Source organism: Ilyonectria robusta, assembly GCF_021365365.1.
Source record: "Ilyonectria robusta strain PMI_751 chromosome Unknown BGZ61scaffold_14, whole genome shotgun sequence".
NCBI classification, from domain to species: domain Eukaryota; kingdom Fungi; phylum Ascomycota; class Sordariomycetes; order Hypocreales; family Nectriaceae; genus Ilyonectria; species Ilyonectria robusta.
The window spans coordinates 1,043,683-1,058,542 of NW_025764448.1; the positions used below are offsets into that span (position 1 = coordinate 1,043,683).

General features: G+C 55.4%; 8 protein-coding genes across 8 annotated transcripts; 3 read left to right on the forward strand and 5 right to left on the reverse strand.

The window, feature by feature from the left end:
• Positions 1–325: 325 nt before the first annotated feature.
• On the forward strand, positions 326–2,204 carry BGZ61DRAFT_455279 (uncharacterized protein). Its single transcript, XM_046246363.1, has one exon. It carries the CDS (start codon positions 386–388, stop codon positions 1,838–1,840), a length of 1,455 nt encoding a protein of 484 aa, XP_046102524.1. The 5' UTR covers positions 326–385; the 3' UTR covers positions 1,841–2,204.
• Positions 2,094–3,730, reverse strand: BGZ61DRAFT_549226 (glycoside hydrolase superfamily; the record flags this gene model as incomplete). Its single annotated transcript, XM_046255423.1, has 5 exons — positions 3,576–3,730; positions 3,222–3,514; positions 2,942–3,165; positions 2,504–2,880; positions 2,094–2,454 (listed from the first exon to the last, which is right to left on the reverse strand). Exons 1-5 carry the CDS (start codon positions 3,656–3,658, stop codon positions 2,094–2,096), a joined length of 1,338 nt encoding a protein of 445 aa, XP_046102525.1. The 5' UTR covers positions 3,659–3,730.
• Positions 3,731–4,661: 931 nt separating this feature from the next.
• Positions 4,662–5,657, reverse strand: BGZ61DRAFT_356673 (Alpha/Beta hydrolase protein; the record flags this gene model as incomplete). The annotated part of the gene is made up of 1 exon (XM_046240806.1): positions 4,662–5,657. The coding sequence occupies one exon, from the start codon at positions 5,655–5,657 to the stop codon at positions 4,662–4,664; it is 996 nt and encodes a 331-aa protein (XP_046102526.1).
• Positions 5,658–6,009: 352 nt separating this feature from the next.
• BGZ61DRAFT_423912 (uncharacterized protein) lies at positions 6,010–8,821 on the reverse strand. The gene is made up of 3 exons (XM_046243580.1): positions 8,659–8,821; positions 7,545–8,575; positions 6,010–7,492 (listed from the first exon to the last, which is right to left on the reverse strand). The coding sequence occupies exons 2-3, from the start codon at positions 8,456–8,458 to the stop codon at positions 6,265–6,267; spliced, it is 2,142 nt and encodes a 713-aa protein (XP_046102527.1). The 5' UTR covers positions 8,459–8,575; positions 8,659–8,821; the 3' UTR covers positions 6,010–6,264.
• Positions 8,822–10,073: 1,252 nt separating this feature from the next.
• Positions 10,074–10,706, forward strand: BGZ61DRAFT_303407 (uncharacterized protein; the record flags this gene model as incomplete). The annotated part of the gene is made up of 1 exon (XM_046238711.1): positions 10,074–10,706. A coding segment is annotated over one exon (633 nt), but the record flags the coding sequence as incomplete, so codon positions are not given.
• An 89-nt stretch (positions 10,707–10,795) lies between these two features.
• On the forward strand, positions 10,796–12,482 carry BGZ61DRAFT_455285 (uncharacterized protein). The gene has a single exon (XM_046246364.1). It carries the CDS (start codon positions 11,139–11,141, stop codon positions 12,291–12,293), a length of 1,155 nt encoding a protein of 384 aa, XP_046102529.1. The 5' UTR covers positions 10,796–11,138; the 3' UTR covers positions 12,294–12,482.
• On the reverse strand, positions 12,403–13,021 carry BGZ61DRAFT_58070 (uncharacterized protein). Its single transcript, XM_046256265.1, has one exon. It carries the CDS (start codon positions 12,910–12,912, stop codon positions 12,550–12,552), a length of 363 nt encoding a protein of 120 aa, XP_046102530.1. The 5' UTR covers positions 12,913–13,021; the 3' UTR covers positions 12,403–12,549.
• A 109-nt stretch (positions 13,022–13,130) lies between these two features.
• Positions 13,131–14,834, reverse strand: BGZ61DRAFT_480075 (uncharacterized protein; the record flags this gene model as incomplete). Its single annotated transcript, XM_046249150.1, has 1 exon — positions 13,131–14,834. The coding sequence occupies one exon, from the start codon at positions 14,832–14,834 to the stop codon at positions 13,131–13,133; it is 1,704 nt and encodes a 567-aa protein (XP_046102531.1).
• Positions 14,835–14,860: the final 26 nt, after the last annotated feature.

A 14,860-nucleotide genomic window follows, 5' to 3' on the forward strand; every position in this document is an offset into this window, starting at 1 on the left:
CTGCGGGGATACCTAACGACAGTCTGCCGCTACGTGGCAGGTCACGCCATCCTTGGATCGTATATTGCTAAACCCAACGTCGAATAACCGAGCTTAATCCAAAATTATATGTGGTCTCAATGTAAGATGCGTGGAATTCGAGACCTCGAGAGGTAAGGAGTGGGATTACATCGTTACCCTAAACGAGGCAGAAGCGATATCAAAGCATCCGCTATTAGTGGAGAGTGAACGACTGACCGTGCTTCTGCCTGGCTGGCCCCACTTCTCGAGACCGCTTATATTATTCACGAATTGCTTCCTCATTCATTCATGATCATCCCCCTTAAAACCAACATCATCAACAATTTCCAGTCTTGCGTCAACCCCATAGACGCTTGTCTTTACCATGGAACTCAACAAATTGCCTGACGAGTTGCTGAGCCAAATCCTTGACTGTCTTCGTCTAGATAAACGGTCTCTGCGTCCACTCGATGACAACCCCGGCAAAATAGGCGATCTTTTGAACGCACGTCTCGTGTGTCGCAAGTGGAACAGCCTGGCGACAAAGCACGCCTTTCGCACCATTTTCCTGGCCCCAACGGAAAAGGGTCTCAAGGCCTGGGCAGGGCTTCTCAGCAGCAATCCGGTCATATCCGCCGCGCGCCGTGTCGTCATCTACAGCTCGTCGTTCTCTGCCCAGGATGAGGACTATTATGAATGGGAGGGGTGGAAAGACGACACATTCTCCGAGTTTACGGACGCCATGTCTCGGATCAGGGATCTTGACCTGGTTGACCAGATTTGTTTGCGCTTCACATCGAAATGTGTAGGAGTAGCGGCTGATCCCGATTTTTTTTGGGGCAACGATGTTGAAGAAATATCAACCCGGGAAAATACCCTGAAGGCGTTATTCGAAGCCATAAGGGAGCGTGCCGGACAACCAAACGCGGCCAAAATCCGTTCCCTTACTATCAAACACCTGCAGAATGTTCCACTACCAGATTTCACGTCATCCGAGCTCTTCAAGTCGGTCGCCAAGGATCTTGACCAACTTCACCTCGAAGTCGCGGAAGAATACAATAAGCACGGACCAGACCACGACATTTACTGCATCGAGCTTGTGCAATTCGAGCCTTACATGCAGCGTCACTGGCTTTCCCCCTTGGCCGACCAGCTCACCTCGTTGACGCTGAATTTTGGCGAGTGTTGGGGCACGTTACCAGGGAACTTTAACGGCCGTGGCCTGGTCTTTCCACAGCTAAAGACGCTCACGCTCGGTTCTTATGCGATTTCGCATCACGACCATTTAGACTGGGTTGTATCTCAGCCTTCACTAAAGTCTCTGCGATTAGACTGGTGCTTCATTGTCTCCTTCATACGCACCGAGGCCTCCAAGATTGTGGAATGGAATGTGCCGACTTACGATTGGGAAAGACTCCCACATGGTGCCTTCGGGTTTGATTTCAGCGACGATGCAGTCTATCGCTTCCCAGGGACGTGGGAGTCCGTGTTCGACAAGATACGCACCGGTCTTCCCAATCTTGTCGATTTCCAGTTCCACATCAGCCGTTCGGGTCCTGTTTGCTTTGACAACCCCCGTCCTTTGCCGACCAAGCTGTCTCTGGGTCGGTACATCGTCTTCGACATTGGTCTTTGTCCTTCCAGGTGGATTGAGCCGAACTACGACACCGGCGCGTTGAGTTTTGGTAATCATAATAGAAGCAGGTGGCGGCGGATTGGCCCAGACGAAGAAAATGCGTGTCGGTACATAGATGAGATGGATCGTGAGAAGTTGACAGGGGAAGGAGACACAAGGGCGTTTGACGCACTGCTGAAAGCAACATATGAGCGAAGGTGTTAGACTATATTTTGTCTTAAATGAGATCCGTCAGAGAACCCCATCACAAGTCAATGGCACAGCTTCTGTAGTTTCAGGGCTGGATTAAATAGGATTCTATAGGGTACCATGGCCATAAGCGGTAGGGCGTCTATATACATTGATCTTGAACAGTTCCTCGGGTTCAATGCCACCACGCTGGCCTAGTTCTAGAAAAGTAGAAGCATGCACCATGGCGTACTCCTGAAAATACTTAAAAAGAAAAAGCCGAGAGGCATTAGCGACGGTAGCCGATGTGGGCCTTGGCATGTCGTCCGTAGGAGGTGGGCTTGAAGGACTTGATACCCTCCTGCATGGCCTTCAGGTGGCTCCAGTCGTAGCCATCCTCACCGAGACTCCAAGCCATGAAGCCGCCGATGCCCTGGCCCAGGAGGGTGGAGATCTTCTGCTTGATCAGCTCGGGGGTGTCCCAGCTCCAGTACAGGCTGGTCTCGGAGTCCCAGTACCACTGGGCGCCGGCCGCAGTGTCGGTCTTGCCCTCGGCGAGAGCCTTCTGGAAAGAGGCGAGGACGTTGAGTCCCTCGCATCTGCCGTAGCCGGTCTGGCATCCAGTTTCGCAGTGAGCGGTGGTGTTTCCACTGCATCTCGGGTTAGTTTTGATCATTGAGTCAAGAGGGGACAACTCACCAGTATCCGTACTGGCTGCAGCAGGTACCCTCGCCACACTTGAACGAAGAGCCCACGCCGCAAGAGCCATCAGGAGAGGAAGTGAGGTTGGCCGGGGCGCTAGCGAAGTTGCCCTTCTCAAAGGTGACGGAGCCAGAATTGCCGGTGTCAGAGCCGTCGGCAGCCTCGAGAGACTCGGTAGCGCAGCCGGTGGAGGTGGTGCAGGCGACTCCCTTCTTGGTGGTGAACCACTTGGCGTAAAAGGGAATGCCGCCGACGAGCTTGCTGGGGTTGAAGCCGCGGTTGATGTAGGTGTTGATGGTCTTGAGAGTTCCCTCAACAGAAACCTGGTAAGCGGTGACACTATCACGTCGGTTCATCAGGTCGTAGGTCATGACCTATTTTGTCGCTGTTAGTCGCCATATTCACAACCACGCCGGGGTTCATTGGGGAACTCACATTGACAAAGTCGACGACCAGGTTCATCTTGCGGACTTGCTTAGCGGTGTAGGCGATCATATCGCGCTCAAGGCCGGGGACAGCAATGGAGAGCTCCTTCTTTCCGATCTCGGCCTTGATGGCGGCCAGCAGCTTGGGGTAGGTCTGGATCTCAGACGTCTTCGCCGAGTTGGGGGTGGTCTTGTAATCGGCACCATTGCCACCGGGGTACTCCCAATCGATGTCTACACAATCCTGGTCAGCAGAGTACCGAGAGGCAAGTCGAATGCCGTGTACGTACCAACGCAGTCGTATCCGAGTCGGTCAAGAGTCTTCGCGACGTTCTTGGCGAACAGCTTGCGGGACTTGGGGGTCTTGGCACCCTCGCTGAATCCGGCGGTGTCTGACCAGCCGCCAATAGCCATGCAGACCTTGGTACCTTCGTCGAAGAGGGCGCGGATCTCGTCGAGGGGCTGGAAGGGAGTGTAAACGCCGGACGGCTCGGTGGTGAAGAGCGACGAGTTGGCGAAGGCGGTGATGACATAGTTGATGCCAGCAGCGGTGGCCTTGTCGGGCAAGTCGGTGGTGTGGTACCTTTTGAGGCACCGTTAGTTCATGAAACAAAATCTGCCGGCATTCGTTGTGATGAACGTACTGGTCGTAGTACAGGACATATTTGGGCTGAGCAGCGGCGGCGGCGGCCACGGCGGCAGCGCCAAGCATAAAAAAGGATCGCATAGTGAGTGTAGTTGAAATCAATCAAAGAGTGAATAAGGAGTGACGGTAAGCAGTTGGATTGCTCTGAGATGGACTGAAGAAGAGAGGGGAGCGTTATTATTCAGGCGGCGTGCGGTTCTAGATAAAGGACTCGCACGTCTGTGATGGTGGCCGCTTGGACGTGCCCCTCCCGCTACCGCCCGCAGTGACAAACATACAAACATCCCAGCAAGCTGCTATCCCAGCAAGCTTAGCACTGACGTGCCGTCCGAGCCATTAACTGCCAAGATGATGCCCAAACTCAGTCAAGCGACGTTGCGCCGGGGCATTGGAAATCCTGCCCCATGCGGATAAAGACTAGAAGCCTGCAAGGAACATGGCGGCTTCTATGCATGAGGGGCAGCGAACGTGACAGATTCGTGGGGAAGTTCTTGGGACGCTGGAGAGGATTAAAGTTTAGAGCGTCTCCCTTGCAATTTCCGCGGAGCCGGTCGCGCTGTGGTTGAGTTTGGCACTAATAAACCGGGCATTCCGCGAGACCGAAACGCCCGGGTTATTACTGCGTAGTATTACTGGAGTTGTAGTGCGAGTCCCGACAAAGCAAAAGTCGAGCGGTGGATCTCGGCATTGGCAAAGGATCTCTGGTGCTGGGCCGCGTGGTTAAGGTTCAGTTGGGAGGATTGGACGGGAAAGGAGAGTTTGATTGCTGCTGTTCAATCTCCTGATTGCTGTCGTCGGAAGTCGCTCTGTCGCACTCGGATCCCTAATTCGTGGTAAATCTTTGGGGCGGCGATCAGATCACCACGCTAGGGCTGAGACGTCGTTGGAAGGAAGAGGAAGAAGAAGAAGAAGAAGAAGAAGAAGAGCAATTTGCAAACGCCTGGATCTCTTGCACGTCAGTGCCCGACTAGACGCATGTTTCCGCGCAAGATCCAGGGCATTGCTACTCATACAGCTATAATAGAACCAACTAATCATACACAAAAGTACAAGAGATGAGATGAGCGAGATGCGTATGCGCCCCCTAAACCCCCTTGGTCGCAAGCTTCGGCGCCTCCTGCGGGACGAGCTCGGCCAGGGCGCCCTCCAGATGCTTAAACATGGTGTAGTGCGTGTCTCCCTCGAACTCGCGCAGGACGGCGTGCGGCAGTTTGTCGGCCATGTACCGGATCATGACTGCCGGGGCGTTCGTATCCCGCGCGCCGTGCCACAGCCGGACCGTGGCGTAGTCGACGTCCTCGAGCTTAAAGCCCCAATCCTGCGACGACAACAATTTCGCTTCGTCGACGGCCGCAGCGGCCCCCTGCGCGAACGGCTCGTCGAGCAGCACGCGCAGCAGCTCAGAGCGCACCTCCGGGATCGTCCGCTTGGGCGTCGTATTCGGCCTCGCGTCCTTGGCCGCGCCGCCGCTCTCCGCCACGGCCAGCTGGGCGACCTGGTCCGCGGCCTGCCGAAGCCCGAGCAGCCAGCCGTCGATGCGCCGCACGACCGGGCCGGTGGTCGCGAGCCAGCGCGCGGTGCTCACCAGGGCGTCGGTCGCGATCCTCAGCGCCCCGGGGCAGTACGTCGCGGCGCTGCTGAGCAGCCTGCGGTACAGCGACATGTGGTGGGCGCCGGCGAACCACGGCGGCCCGCTGGCGAAGAGGCCGACGCCCGAGAGCATCTCCGGCGGCAGCGCGCGCGCACACGCGAGGGCAAAGGGCCCGCCGCCGGAGAGCCCGAGGACGGCGAAGCGGGGCAGGTTCATGCCGCGCGCAAAGTCCCGGACGTCGGCCGGCCAGTCGAGGATGCGGCGGCGGGGCTGCGGCGACGACAGGCCGAAGCCCGGGCGGTCCAGCGCGATGCACCGGAGGCCGCGCCGGTTGGCCACCTCGAGCACCGCGCTGGCCTCGATGCGCGACGACGGGAAGCCGTGGAAGTAGAGCAGCGGCGTGCCGTCCGGGTCGCCGTACTCGGCGAAGCCCAGCACGCGGCCGTCGGGGAGGGTAAAGGTCTGGTTTTCACGGGCAACAGTCGCCATTGTGCGGTTTGCTGACGGGGTGAGACGGCGCAAGCCGTGTCGGATTGACATTTCGCAGTTCGACGATAGCAAGAGAAACAAGTTGCAGTTGAAGGTGCGTACTTGATGAGCAGCGAAGATGGCTTTTACCCTTCTCTTTCACCTCCACAACAACGCCGTGAATGGTAGCCATGAGCCTACAAACATCGCATACGAAGTACGACAGGGATCTTGTGAGGGACGTACTCCGTACAGAATACGACAGGGGTGTTAAAATGCGGTCATCAAGCCACCGCGGCCCCTAAATAGCTAGGCCCTATGCCACCACACCGAAATCAATCCTCCGTGGCTTGAAGAGATGATTCAAACTTGACTTATAGCGGCGCCCCCCAATTTTGATGATTGAAATGTTATCTCTCTGTACTATTAATGTGACAGTGTACTAAGCCTTTCCGGTAACGCCTCCGCTCCCTGATGCTAGATTTCTAGATGGTACGACGCACTGTTATACAGTTTATCTATATGACAAGACTCGCTCCCTGTTATCGTTTAATGCTCCTTGCCATGTCGTCCTTTCTATGCTGATATATATCACGACCGTCTCTATTCCTCCTCTTCTGTGCTTGGCTCACCCCTGAATCCCCAACTTGGGCTTTCTCTCCTCCGTCGGCAGCCTCACCTCGCGAATATACCGACTATGCACGGTATAGCTCCAGGGTAAATGCACCCACCACTCGCCCTGTAGATGCTGCAGATACGTCCGCCACCACTGGGCGTCCTCGCTGCCCAGGAACAGCAGGTAGCTATGCCCATTCTCATGTAGCTGCGCCGCGAACCGCCGCAGTCCGGCCTGCGCCATGGACCGCTGGTGCTCGAGCTGCGCGTTGCGCCCGGCGTCGGCCAGGAACCCCGGCGCCACGACGCCGTCTACATCGCGCACCACGTGCAGCGTTTGCCGGAGCGCCCGGACGGGTCGCGGGAAGAGCAGCTGGAGGTAGCCTCCGTTGGTGGCTCGCGTTCGTCGCTCCCGGTGCTTGACGCCGCCGGGAAACATGCGCGACAGGGTGGACCGAGCAAAGTCCTTGGCCTTGTAGTAGAGCACCTCGTCTACCAGGTTGGTGTTCAGCCACATGTGTACCATCTGATCGATGGTGCTATTGAGCTTGGAACCAGGCCGCCGGAGATCACTTGCGTACACGACGCGGAACGTCATGAGCTTGTACTCGAGCTCCAGAAGGTGTAGCTGCATTCGCATCACTGGCTCGCCGCCGAGGATGAACGAGTCCGCGAGCCGTGGCGTTGACGGCTTCCACATGCCGCTCATAAAGCTCTTGGCCGATGTGTCGGATGTTGTCGAGCCCTGCGACCGGGCCGACGGCGCCGGGCTGGGATCGCGTGCGATGGGGCTGACTACCTGTGCCGTCGGCCTCCTGCGCGAGTAGTTTACGCACAGGAAAAAGTCCTGGTACTCGCGCCCTATGCGGCTCGTGGGTTTCTGGCGGATAGCTTCCCGCCCTCGCTGCGCCGCGATGTGGAAGGGCTTACAGTGATACAGCAGTTCGTCGTAGAAGGTATCGAGATATGTCGACACTGTTTGCCAGTGGACGAAGAACCACATGGCTGAGACATTGCAGATGCCATGCTCGAGGAAGATGTGGGCGAGGCTGGTGGCGGATCCGGTGCGGTTGTAGGCCGATAGACAGGCGTTGAGGACCACGTTCTCGATGTCGTGACGGGCCAAGACGGCAGCTATGTCAGCGGCCTTTGCAAGGTGTGTCTGGGGGACCTGGTAGCCGTGGGTGCGAGGGACGTGGTTTTGCTTAGCAAAGAGCAGCCAGGGGACTTCGTTTCCATGTCTGTCACACCAGTCAGCACAGCCTAAGGATCGGGAACGGATTGATGACGTACTCGTCACACATGATGCGTCCATGCAGGTCGAAGTGCACCAAGTGGAAATGCACGCCCTGCGCAGCCCGCACATCCAAATGCCCCGCGAGCTCCTCCCGGCTCCCCGGACGCACCACCTCGAGCAGCAGGCGACTGTGCATCTTCCGCTGGACGCTCATAAGCGGCCACTGGGCCAAGTCCGGCTCCGGGTCCCGCTCGGCGCCGGACCGGCTGAAGTCGCGGGCCACAACCAGCAGCACGTGGAAGTTGAGCGCCGGGTTGGCCTGCACGGCGGCGAACGGCGGCGGCGACCGGTTGGTGGGCCGCATCGGGCGGAGATCTCGCCGAGGCAAGGGCACGTCGCTGATGCGGGTGACGCGCAGCTTGGGCATGCAGACAATGTGGTCGGCTTCGAGGAGTTCCCAGGCGAGACAGTGGAGTCCGGGGCCGCGATTCGCAGTCTCACTTGGACCCGGGTCGCTCTCGATAATGTAGATCTGGCACTCTGTGGCGTCCGGCGAGAAGCTCAGCTTCAGCTGCGACAGTAGGTGCTCGCCGTACCATCGAATCCGCTCCTCAAGATGCGAGACACCATCCACAGCCGACTCCTGCAGCGTCATGCTCATGCTCTCGGCGCTCCATCGCGGCCGGTCCGAGTCGCGCAGATAGTGCTCGAAGATCTTCTCGTACTCTGTCTCGGAGAAGGGGTCGGTGATGGTGGCCTGCACCGCGTCGCGGTCGTTGACGGCAATGGTGACGCTCCACTGGCGGCGACTCTCTGCCGTATGATTGTGTTGGAAGTTGCTGTGTTCCCCGCCGGGTTGTACATCGTCGTCATCGCGTTGCGCGGGCGGAACATGGTGGCCACCAGACAGTGACTCGGATGCTAGCCCTTGCCGTCGTGCCGGAGTCGAGCGCACATAGACGACATCCATTGCCCGGTCCCGTGTCCGTGTCGCTGGCCCAGTCTGTCCATTGATTGCATGTTCCACGGCGGGTATCGTCACGCGTGGGGAGTTCGGGCGAAGGAGAGGGAGAATGGTTGCGGCGTTCTGGTGTCACGATGCCTTCGTTTAGCCTCTTGTGTGTCGTGTCCATGACGATCCCGAGCAGGAGACGGGGTCGCAGTACTTACAGCGAGCGTACAAGCCAGGGCCAAGCTGTGACCCTAGTCTCCGGTGTCTGGCACCGCTACGTCAGACTCGGTCCCATTGCACAGGCAGAGGGGCGTAGGAATGCAGAATTGCAAGGTTACATTGTCACAACCCGCAGGTCGACGAGGAGACGAGAAAGAAGAGCTGGAGTCGCCGCAGAGCAGGCGACCAACCGAATCCACGGAAGCTGCACCGCGGAACCCGGCACCACAGAAGAAACGCGGCTCAGCCCGCCCCACCAAACTGGAACCCCAGACCGCCAGGCTGCCCCGCTAATTAACCCAGCCCGCTGAACGGCCATGCGCTAGGACCACTGGCGCGCCTCCTCTCCAGGTGGCGAGGCACCTATGGATTGACGAGTTCAGCGTATGGGCCACTGAAACCCCCTGCGTCCAGCCCCATTTGCCTCCACAGACGCCTCCAGCGCCAAAGCCACCGCCTCTCGCTGTCGCTGGATGACACTGGCCAGTATGGGGAGGCGACCTGCAATTGCCAGGCCTCCAATCCTGCTGATACTGTCAAGAGACGCGTTCTTCTGTCCTTTCGAGGCTGAGCGAGTGGACACGAATGCATCGAGAATGCCTAGGATAAGTCCTATTATGCTCACAAAAGAGGTCCGGATTCCAAAAGCACAGGTCGTTTGTTGCCTGTTGGTGCGCCTTGTTTGCTTTGTTTCAAGTCACTTTGCAGAGGCAGTGCTGGCATTGGCTTGATGGACTGCCAGCTCACTTGGACATACACATGCACATGGTATTGGGGCATTACGACAATCGCCAAGAGTATCAGTATACGCTAGAGTAAACATATGAGCAATGATAAAGTATCCTCGTCAGCAATATCTTACGCAGGCAAATAGCAATGCTCGATCAGTACAGCCTCATTTTGGGGTATGCAACTCTTCAGGTCTCCTTTCAAGTTCATATTCAACCCCGATTCTCGAATTCCGAGCAAGTACTTTGTACTCACCCCTCAGCCTCACACCACCATCCCGACTGTTCAGCTGAGCCACTCCCCATCCGCCTAGCCCAGGCACCAAACTCAAAGAAAAGACACAAGGCAACCCTCCTAAATCGTAAACTTTTCCCTTTCTTGCCACCTCACCGCCCATCCCGCGAGCCTCTCCCGGGCCGTGAATTAGGCTTTCGGGTTAGGCCGCGCACCCTCAAGGGAGAATACGCCGCGATGAGAGACCTGATACAAGTAAGAGAGTAGAAGGCTTTTCAATCTGACTTCCCCCGGATATGCAATTGCGGGCAATATTCTTGCACATTCTGCGTCTTATGCAAAGCCTCACCTGGCTGCACTAGTTTCTAAAGGAACGGAGTGTTACCTGCGCCCGGTTGACGACCAATTGCCGAGCTCTTCAGCAGATTTCTGGCTTACGCATCAGCAATTCTTCCAGCCAGAGCCCGCCACCAAACTCAAAGCCGGCTACTTGAAAATCGAGCAGACGTGTAAGGAAGCGCGAAAGCGCGGGCTTAGATATGTCTGGGTCGACACCTGCTGCATCGACAAGACCAGCAGCGCTGAGCTCTCCGAGGCCATCAACTCCATGTTTCGATGGTACGGAGCTGCTGAAGTGTGTTTTACCTACTTGGTTGACGTGCCGCCAACTTCGAACGGGCTCTATACCTCATTTGAAAAATCTCGCTGGTTCACGAGAGGATGGACTCTTCAAGAGCTTCTGGCTCCAAAAGCTCTCGACTTCTTCGCATCAGACTGGACGTTCATGGCAACTCGAAATTATTTAGCCAATCGCATCAGCCGCATTACAGGCATCGACGAAGTGTACCTCACCGGTAGTCCTTCTCCTCGTCAGAATGACGATTTGCTAAGGAAGGCCCATATCGCCGAGAAAATGAGCTGGGCTGCTGAACGAACGACAACCAGAAAGGAAGATATTGCCTACAGTTTGCTCGGGATTTTCGGCGTTAGCATGCCACTCATCTATGGAGGAGGCTCAAGAGCTTTTTTGAGGTTGCAGGAAGAGATTGCACGGAGTGCTTTCGACCCAACCCTGCTCGCCTGGAACGTGCAACACAACGGCCAGCCCATGTTGCCCGAGGAAGCAGAACCATACTCCAGGTGGCTTTCAGCATTGAACTTTCTGACTGCAATGGAACATCCGTGGTCTGCATCCTTCCAACCTCTCAACCAAAGCCCTCCAACAGGGTATTTAGCTCCAGGGCCCGAACACTTTCTTCATTGCAAGAATATTGAAGCCAGCAAAGTGGTTCTCGACTGGAATTTAACAAGCCGTGGACTTGAAATCACTCTTCCTATAAGCGAAAACGAACGACCCTACGCCATCATACCATGTCAATTACGAAACAATCCGTGGAACTTTTTAGCTGTGCCGTTGAAGCACCACGGAAGTAACGTATATTCGAGATCGATCGCCCCGGCCAGGTGGGTCAGCTATCAAACCTGGCATCAATGGCCAAACCAACGATCGCTCTTCATGACGAAAGTACCCCTGAGATCCGGCTCTTCCAATGAATTCCACCGCGAACTGTGGATAAAGAAGTTACCCGAAACCGTAAGGCTGTTGCACGCTTACTCGACAGAAGCATGTACGCTACGTGGGACAATGATACAAGCCCAGTCAACCTCAAGGGTCTATACGAATGGTCCCACACGAGCTGCGTTGGTGCTAGAGAGCAAGGACAAACATGAGTCGTTCGCTATTATTATAGCGGCCTTCGACCCAGACTCGCTTTCCTTTCTGAGCCTATTCAAGCACTATGATAAACTCAAATGTCATTTTGTGAGGGCACCCTCGCACGACATTCTACTCTCTCTTCTCAAATCATCTTTGCAACTAGATACGATGCCGAACCTGATAGAATTTCAAGGCAATATGTTGCATACTACAGTGGCTCGGAGTTATCATCTGGACCAAACCATCTTTGAGATCGATGTTCAGCAATTGAGTCCATTTGCTTCTCTCATCAAAAGGTATAAATATGCCGGGGTAGTCCTTGGGTCTTGTGAAACCTTGGTTGGCAATGTTCTGTCAATAAAGACGGGTATCGCCTTGTTCGTCTTCTGGCTTGGTAGGATCATCGGGATGCTTCTTTTATGGCTGGAATGCTCTGGACACTTGCCCAGGGTGTTGAGCATGAAAATTATGGTCGATAATATCATTCTTCTTTTCGGAAACTGGGCCTGCAAGGTGGTCCTAGCCTACGAGCTCGTGCCGCTTCAGTCTTGTATCGCTCCCGAGTCATCGGCCTTTTATCAACGTAATCGATGGGCTTTGGCGTCCTTTTGGGGTACAGCATTGCTTATTATAACATCATCTGGGATTTGGAATCTTTCTTTGGGTCTTGTGTTTCTTTGGCACTGCTGTTGGGGAGTTGACAAGATTGAGACGAATACCCATAGCGCAGTATGGGTCCTACTTGGGTTTGGTGTACCCACGTTTGGCACCTTCTATGCAGGGCTTGATCTCACAATGAATGAAGGCTGTGAACTAATGCACACGGAAATCACTATCACAGGAATTCTGAGGAACGGGTATCTGGAAACGGTTTGGAAATTTTGGAATATTTTACCTCTGCTGACAGTATACTTTGTCTTGCCAGGTCTCAAACGCGAGACACGTTTATTTTAATAGAATAGATATCGTGGACTTTGGGGCATGTCAGGCAAGTCACGATACAATGTCCTTGATGCAATGTTCTCAAAGCAATCATACTTGAGGGAGAACGGCATTGCGAAAAGCGGCATCTCACAAATACGAATTAGAACATAAGTGTAGTTTAATGTCTTCATGACAATTCAGGCGAGTATTTATTTCAAGCTAGATGTAGGCCGTTAACCAAGGATCTCGCCCGGTCTGTAGCTCCTGCTTCAGGTCTATCTTCTTCTCATATCTTGTCCTCCAACACGCCCAGTTCAAACGAGTGTGGTATTTCCTCAAACGCCCCTAATCCTTGGAAAAGATGATGACCAGCCATAAAAACAAAAACGAACGAAAGAACCGATATTCCTTTCGTGTGATGCATGCACCTGTATATCTGCCGCCCTCGCAAAGTACATTGGGCGGCTTCCAGATAAAAACCCTCATCGGATGTGCTCGGTGAAGTCAGGACTGGATGCAGTTTCCAACACCAGAGCAACTCTTGTACCGTGATCCTGTCCTTGTCGAGATGCAGGGAGCTTAAATGGTGTAAAAGCAAAGAAATCAAAGTGAAAGCCCTTTCCAAACAACCCAACGCGCCCCATCCCATCCCAGATCCGGGTTCCACTGCAACCCGGGCAATTTCGTATTTCGTTAAGACACATCTCGTTTCGTTAATGTATGAAACCAGGAATAGAAGAAAAGAAAAGAAAACGCAGATCAGTAATAAAAAGACGATATGGTGGAATACATGCGTTGTGACGCCGTGAAATGTAGTGTAAAAAACAATGTAGGGAACAAGCACAAGTGAGCAAACCGAGCAAAACTCTAGTACGCTTGCGCATAGTCCTCGTGGTACATCGCGTAGGTATTGCTATAGGCAACATCTCCGAAGTCGTAGGCCTTGGAGGTCTTGACCTTGGTACCGAAGCTGCCTGTATAATTCCCAGGAGAACTCGAATAGCTTGCATCGCGTGCTGACATCGACGGACGAGTCTCCTGAACTTGAATGCCACGGGCATGGGATGGATAGTATCCATATGCATCCGCGCCGGTGGGATCCATGTTGCGCGTGTACGAATTCTGCGGCACCGTGCGACCGCCCTCAACCTTGTACTGCTGAACGTACTCGGCAGCGTGAGGCTCGGGTGAGTGATGTTTCTTGCTGCTGTGCTTGCGCTCTCGACGCTCTCGGCGTCGCTGTGCGTGCTCATCCTCGGAGTCACTCTCTTCGATTTGAGGCTGCAGCTTTGAGCGGCCGCGGCCACGAGGGTCCACCATCTCTGGGTATGAGCCAGCGGTGAATGTTTGCGACCTGGACATGTTGGGGATTGGGCGGCTGAACCTCTCAGCAGATATGGGCATGGTATGTTGCCGATGCAGTTCACGTCGTGGAGGTGAACCAGACAGGGCAGCAGCAGCCGTAGCAGATTTCTGCGCATAGTGTGCGGAGGGCGATGTGTCCACGATGACGGGGTCCTCGAGGACCTCATGCGACGCTTTCTTGTACGCCTTCTTCTCACCAGAGGATCCTCGTCGGGATTTGGCCGCAGAGCGACGAACATCGTCGTCAGGAGGGGGCGAGAAGGGGGACGATAGGCCGGGGGCCGGAGGGGGAGTGGGTGCAGCAGGAGGCTGAACACGGGTGGGGTGGTAGGCCTTGGATCGGTTCTTTGCTTCGATGTATGAGACAGCCGAGTCAAGAGTGCTGGCCCACGGTTGGTCCGGCATGGGGGGAGGGGGTGCGCTCATCCTGGGCATAGCCTCTTCTCGGTGAGAAGATCGATCCCGCTTCTCGTCGTGCTTCTTGCTCGACTTCTTCTTCTCTTTGACAGGCTCGTCCTCATAGGGCTCCAAATAAGGCGGCTTGTCGCGTTGCTTCTTATCCACAGCCTCCCGCTTGCGTTCCTTCTCGCGTTCCTTTTTCTTCTCCGCTCGTCGAGCTTCCTTGAGCTCCTTGGCCTCTTTCTCAGCGCGGCGAAGGGCGTCGCTTGCCTTCTTCTGGCGTTCGCGTTCCTTCTCCTTGGTTGCCTCACGCTCTCGCTCGCGTTCGGATTCCCGCTTTGTCTTGTCCGAGTATGACTGTTCCCGTCTCACGCGAGGCTCGGCATCAAAGATTTGAGGGCCACGGTCATCTTCATATGACCGCGGGTAGAACTTGGAACCGGGAGGGGTTCCAGAAGTCGACTTGTACGAGTTGGGGCGAGGCTCGGCGGTTCGGATGTCGAACTTGTAGGTGGTGGGCGTCGCGCGGGGACTTGACGTGTTGGCCTTGGACTGCATCTGCTTTCGCAGCTCGGCAATGCGTGCCTGGTCATCATAGCGCTGTCGTTCCTTCTCATCGCTGAGAAGCTCGTAGGCTTGCTGGACCTTTTGGAATTCGTCCTGCTTCAGTGCCTTCAAGGCAGGGTCTTGGACTTTGTCGGGGTGGCATTTGAGGACGAGCTTGCGGTGCGCAGAACGGATTTCTGTGATTTGCGCATCCTTGGAAACTCCCAAGGTCTTGTAAGGATCGGGCGGCAACGAAGTCATGGTTGGGGGTAAAGGGGTGGGGTTTG

Excerpts from the sequence above, each read along its gene's own strand:
- BGZ61DRAFT_455279 (XM_046246363.1), top strand. The coding sequence starts at position 386 with ATGGAACTCAACAAATTGCCTGACGAGTTGCTGAGCCAAATCCTTGAC.
- BGZ61DRAFT_455285 (XM_046246364.1), top strand. The coding sequence starts at position 11,139 with ATGACGAAAGTACCCCTGAGATCCGGCTCTTCCAATGAATTCCACCGC.
- BGZ61DRAFT_423912 (XM_046243580.1), bottom strand. The coding sequence starts at position 8,458 with ATGGATGTCGTCTATGTGCGCTCGACTCCGGCACGACGGCAAGGGCTA. Across the intron at positions 7,493-7,544 it reads GGACGCATCATGTGTGACGA|ACATGGAAACGAAGTCCCCT; the intron begins GTACGTCATCAA and ends CTGGTGTGACAG.
- BGZ61DRAFT_58070 (XM_046256265.1), bottom strand. The coding sequence starts at position 12,912 with ATGGGATGGGGCGCGTTGGGTTGTTTGGAAAGGGCTTTCACTTTGATT.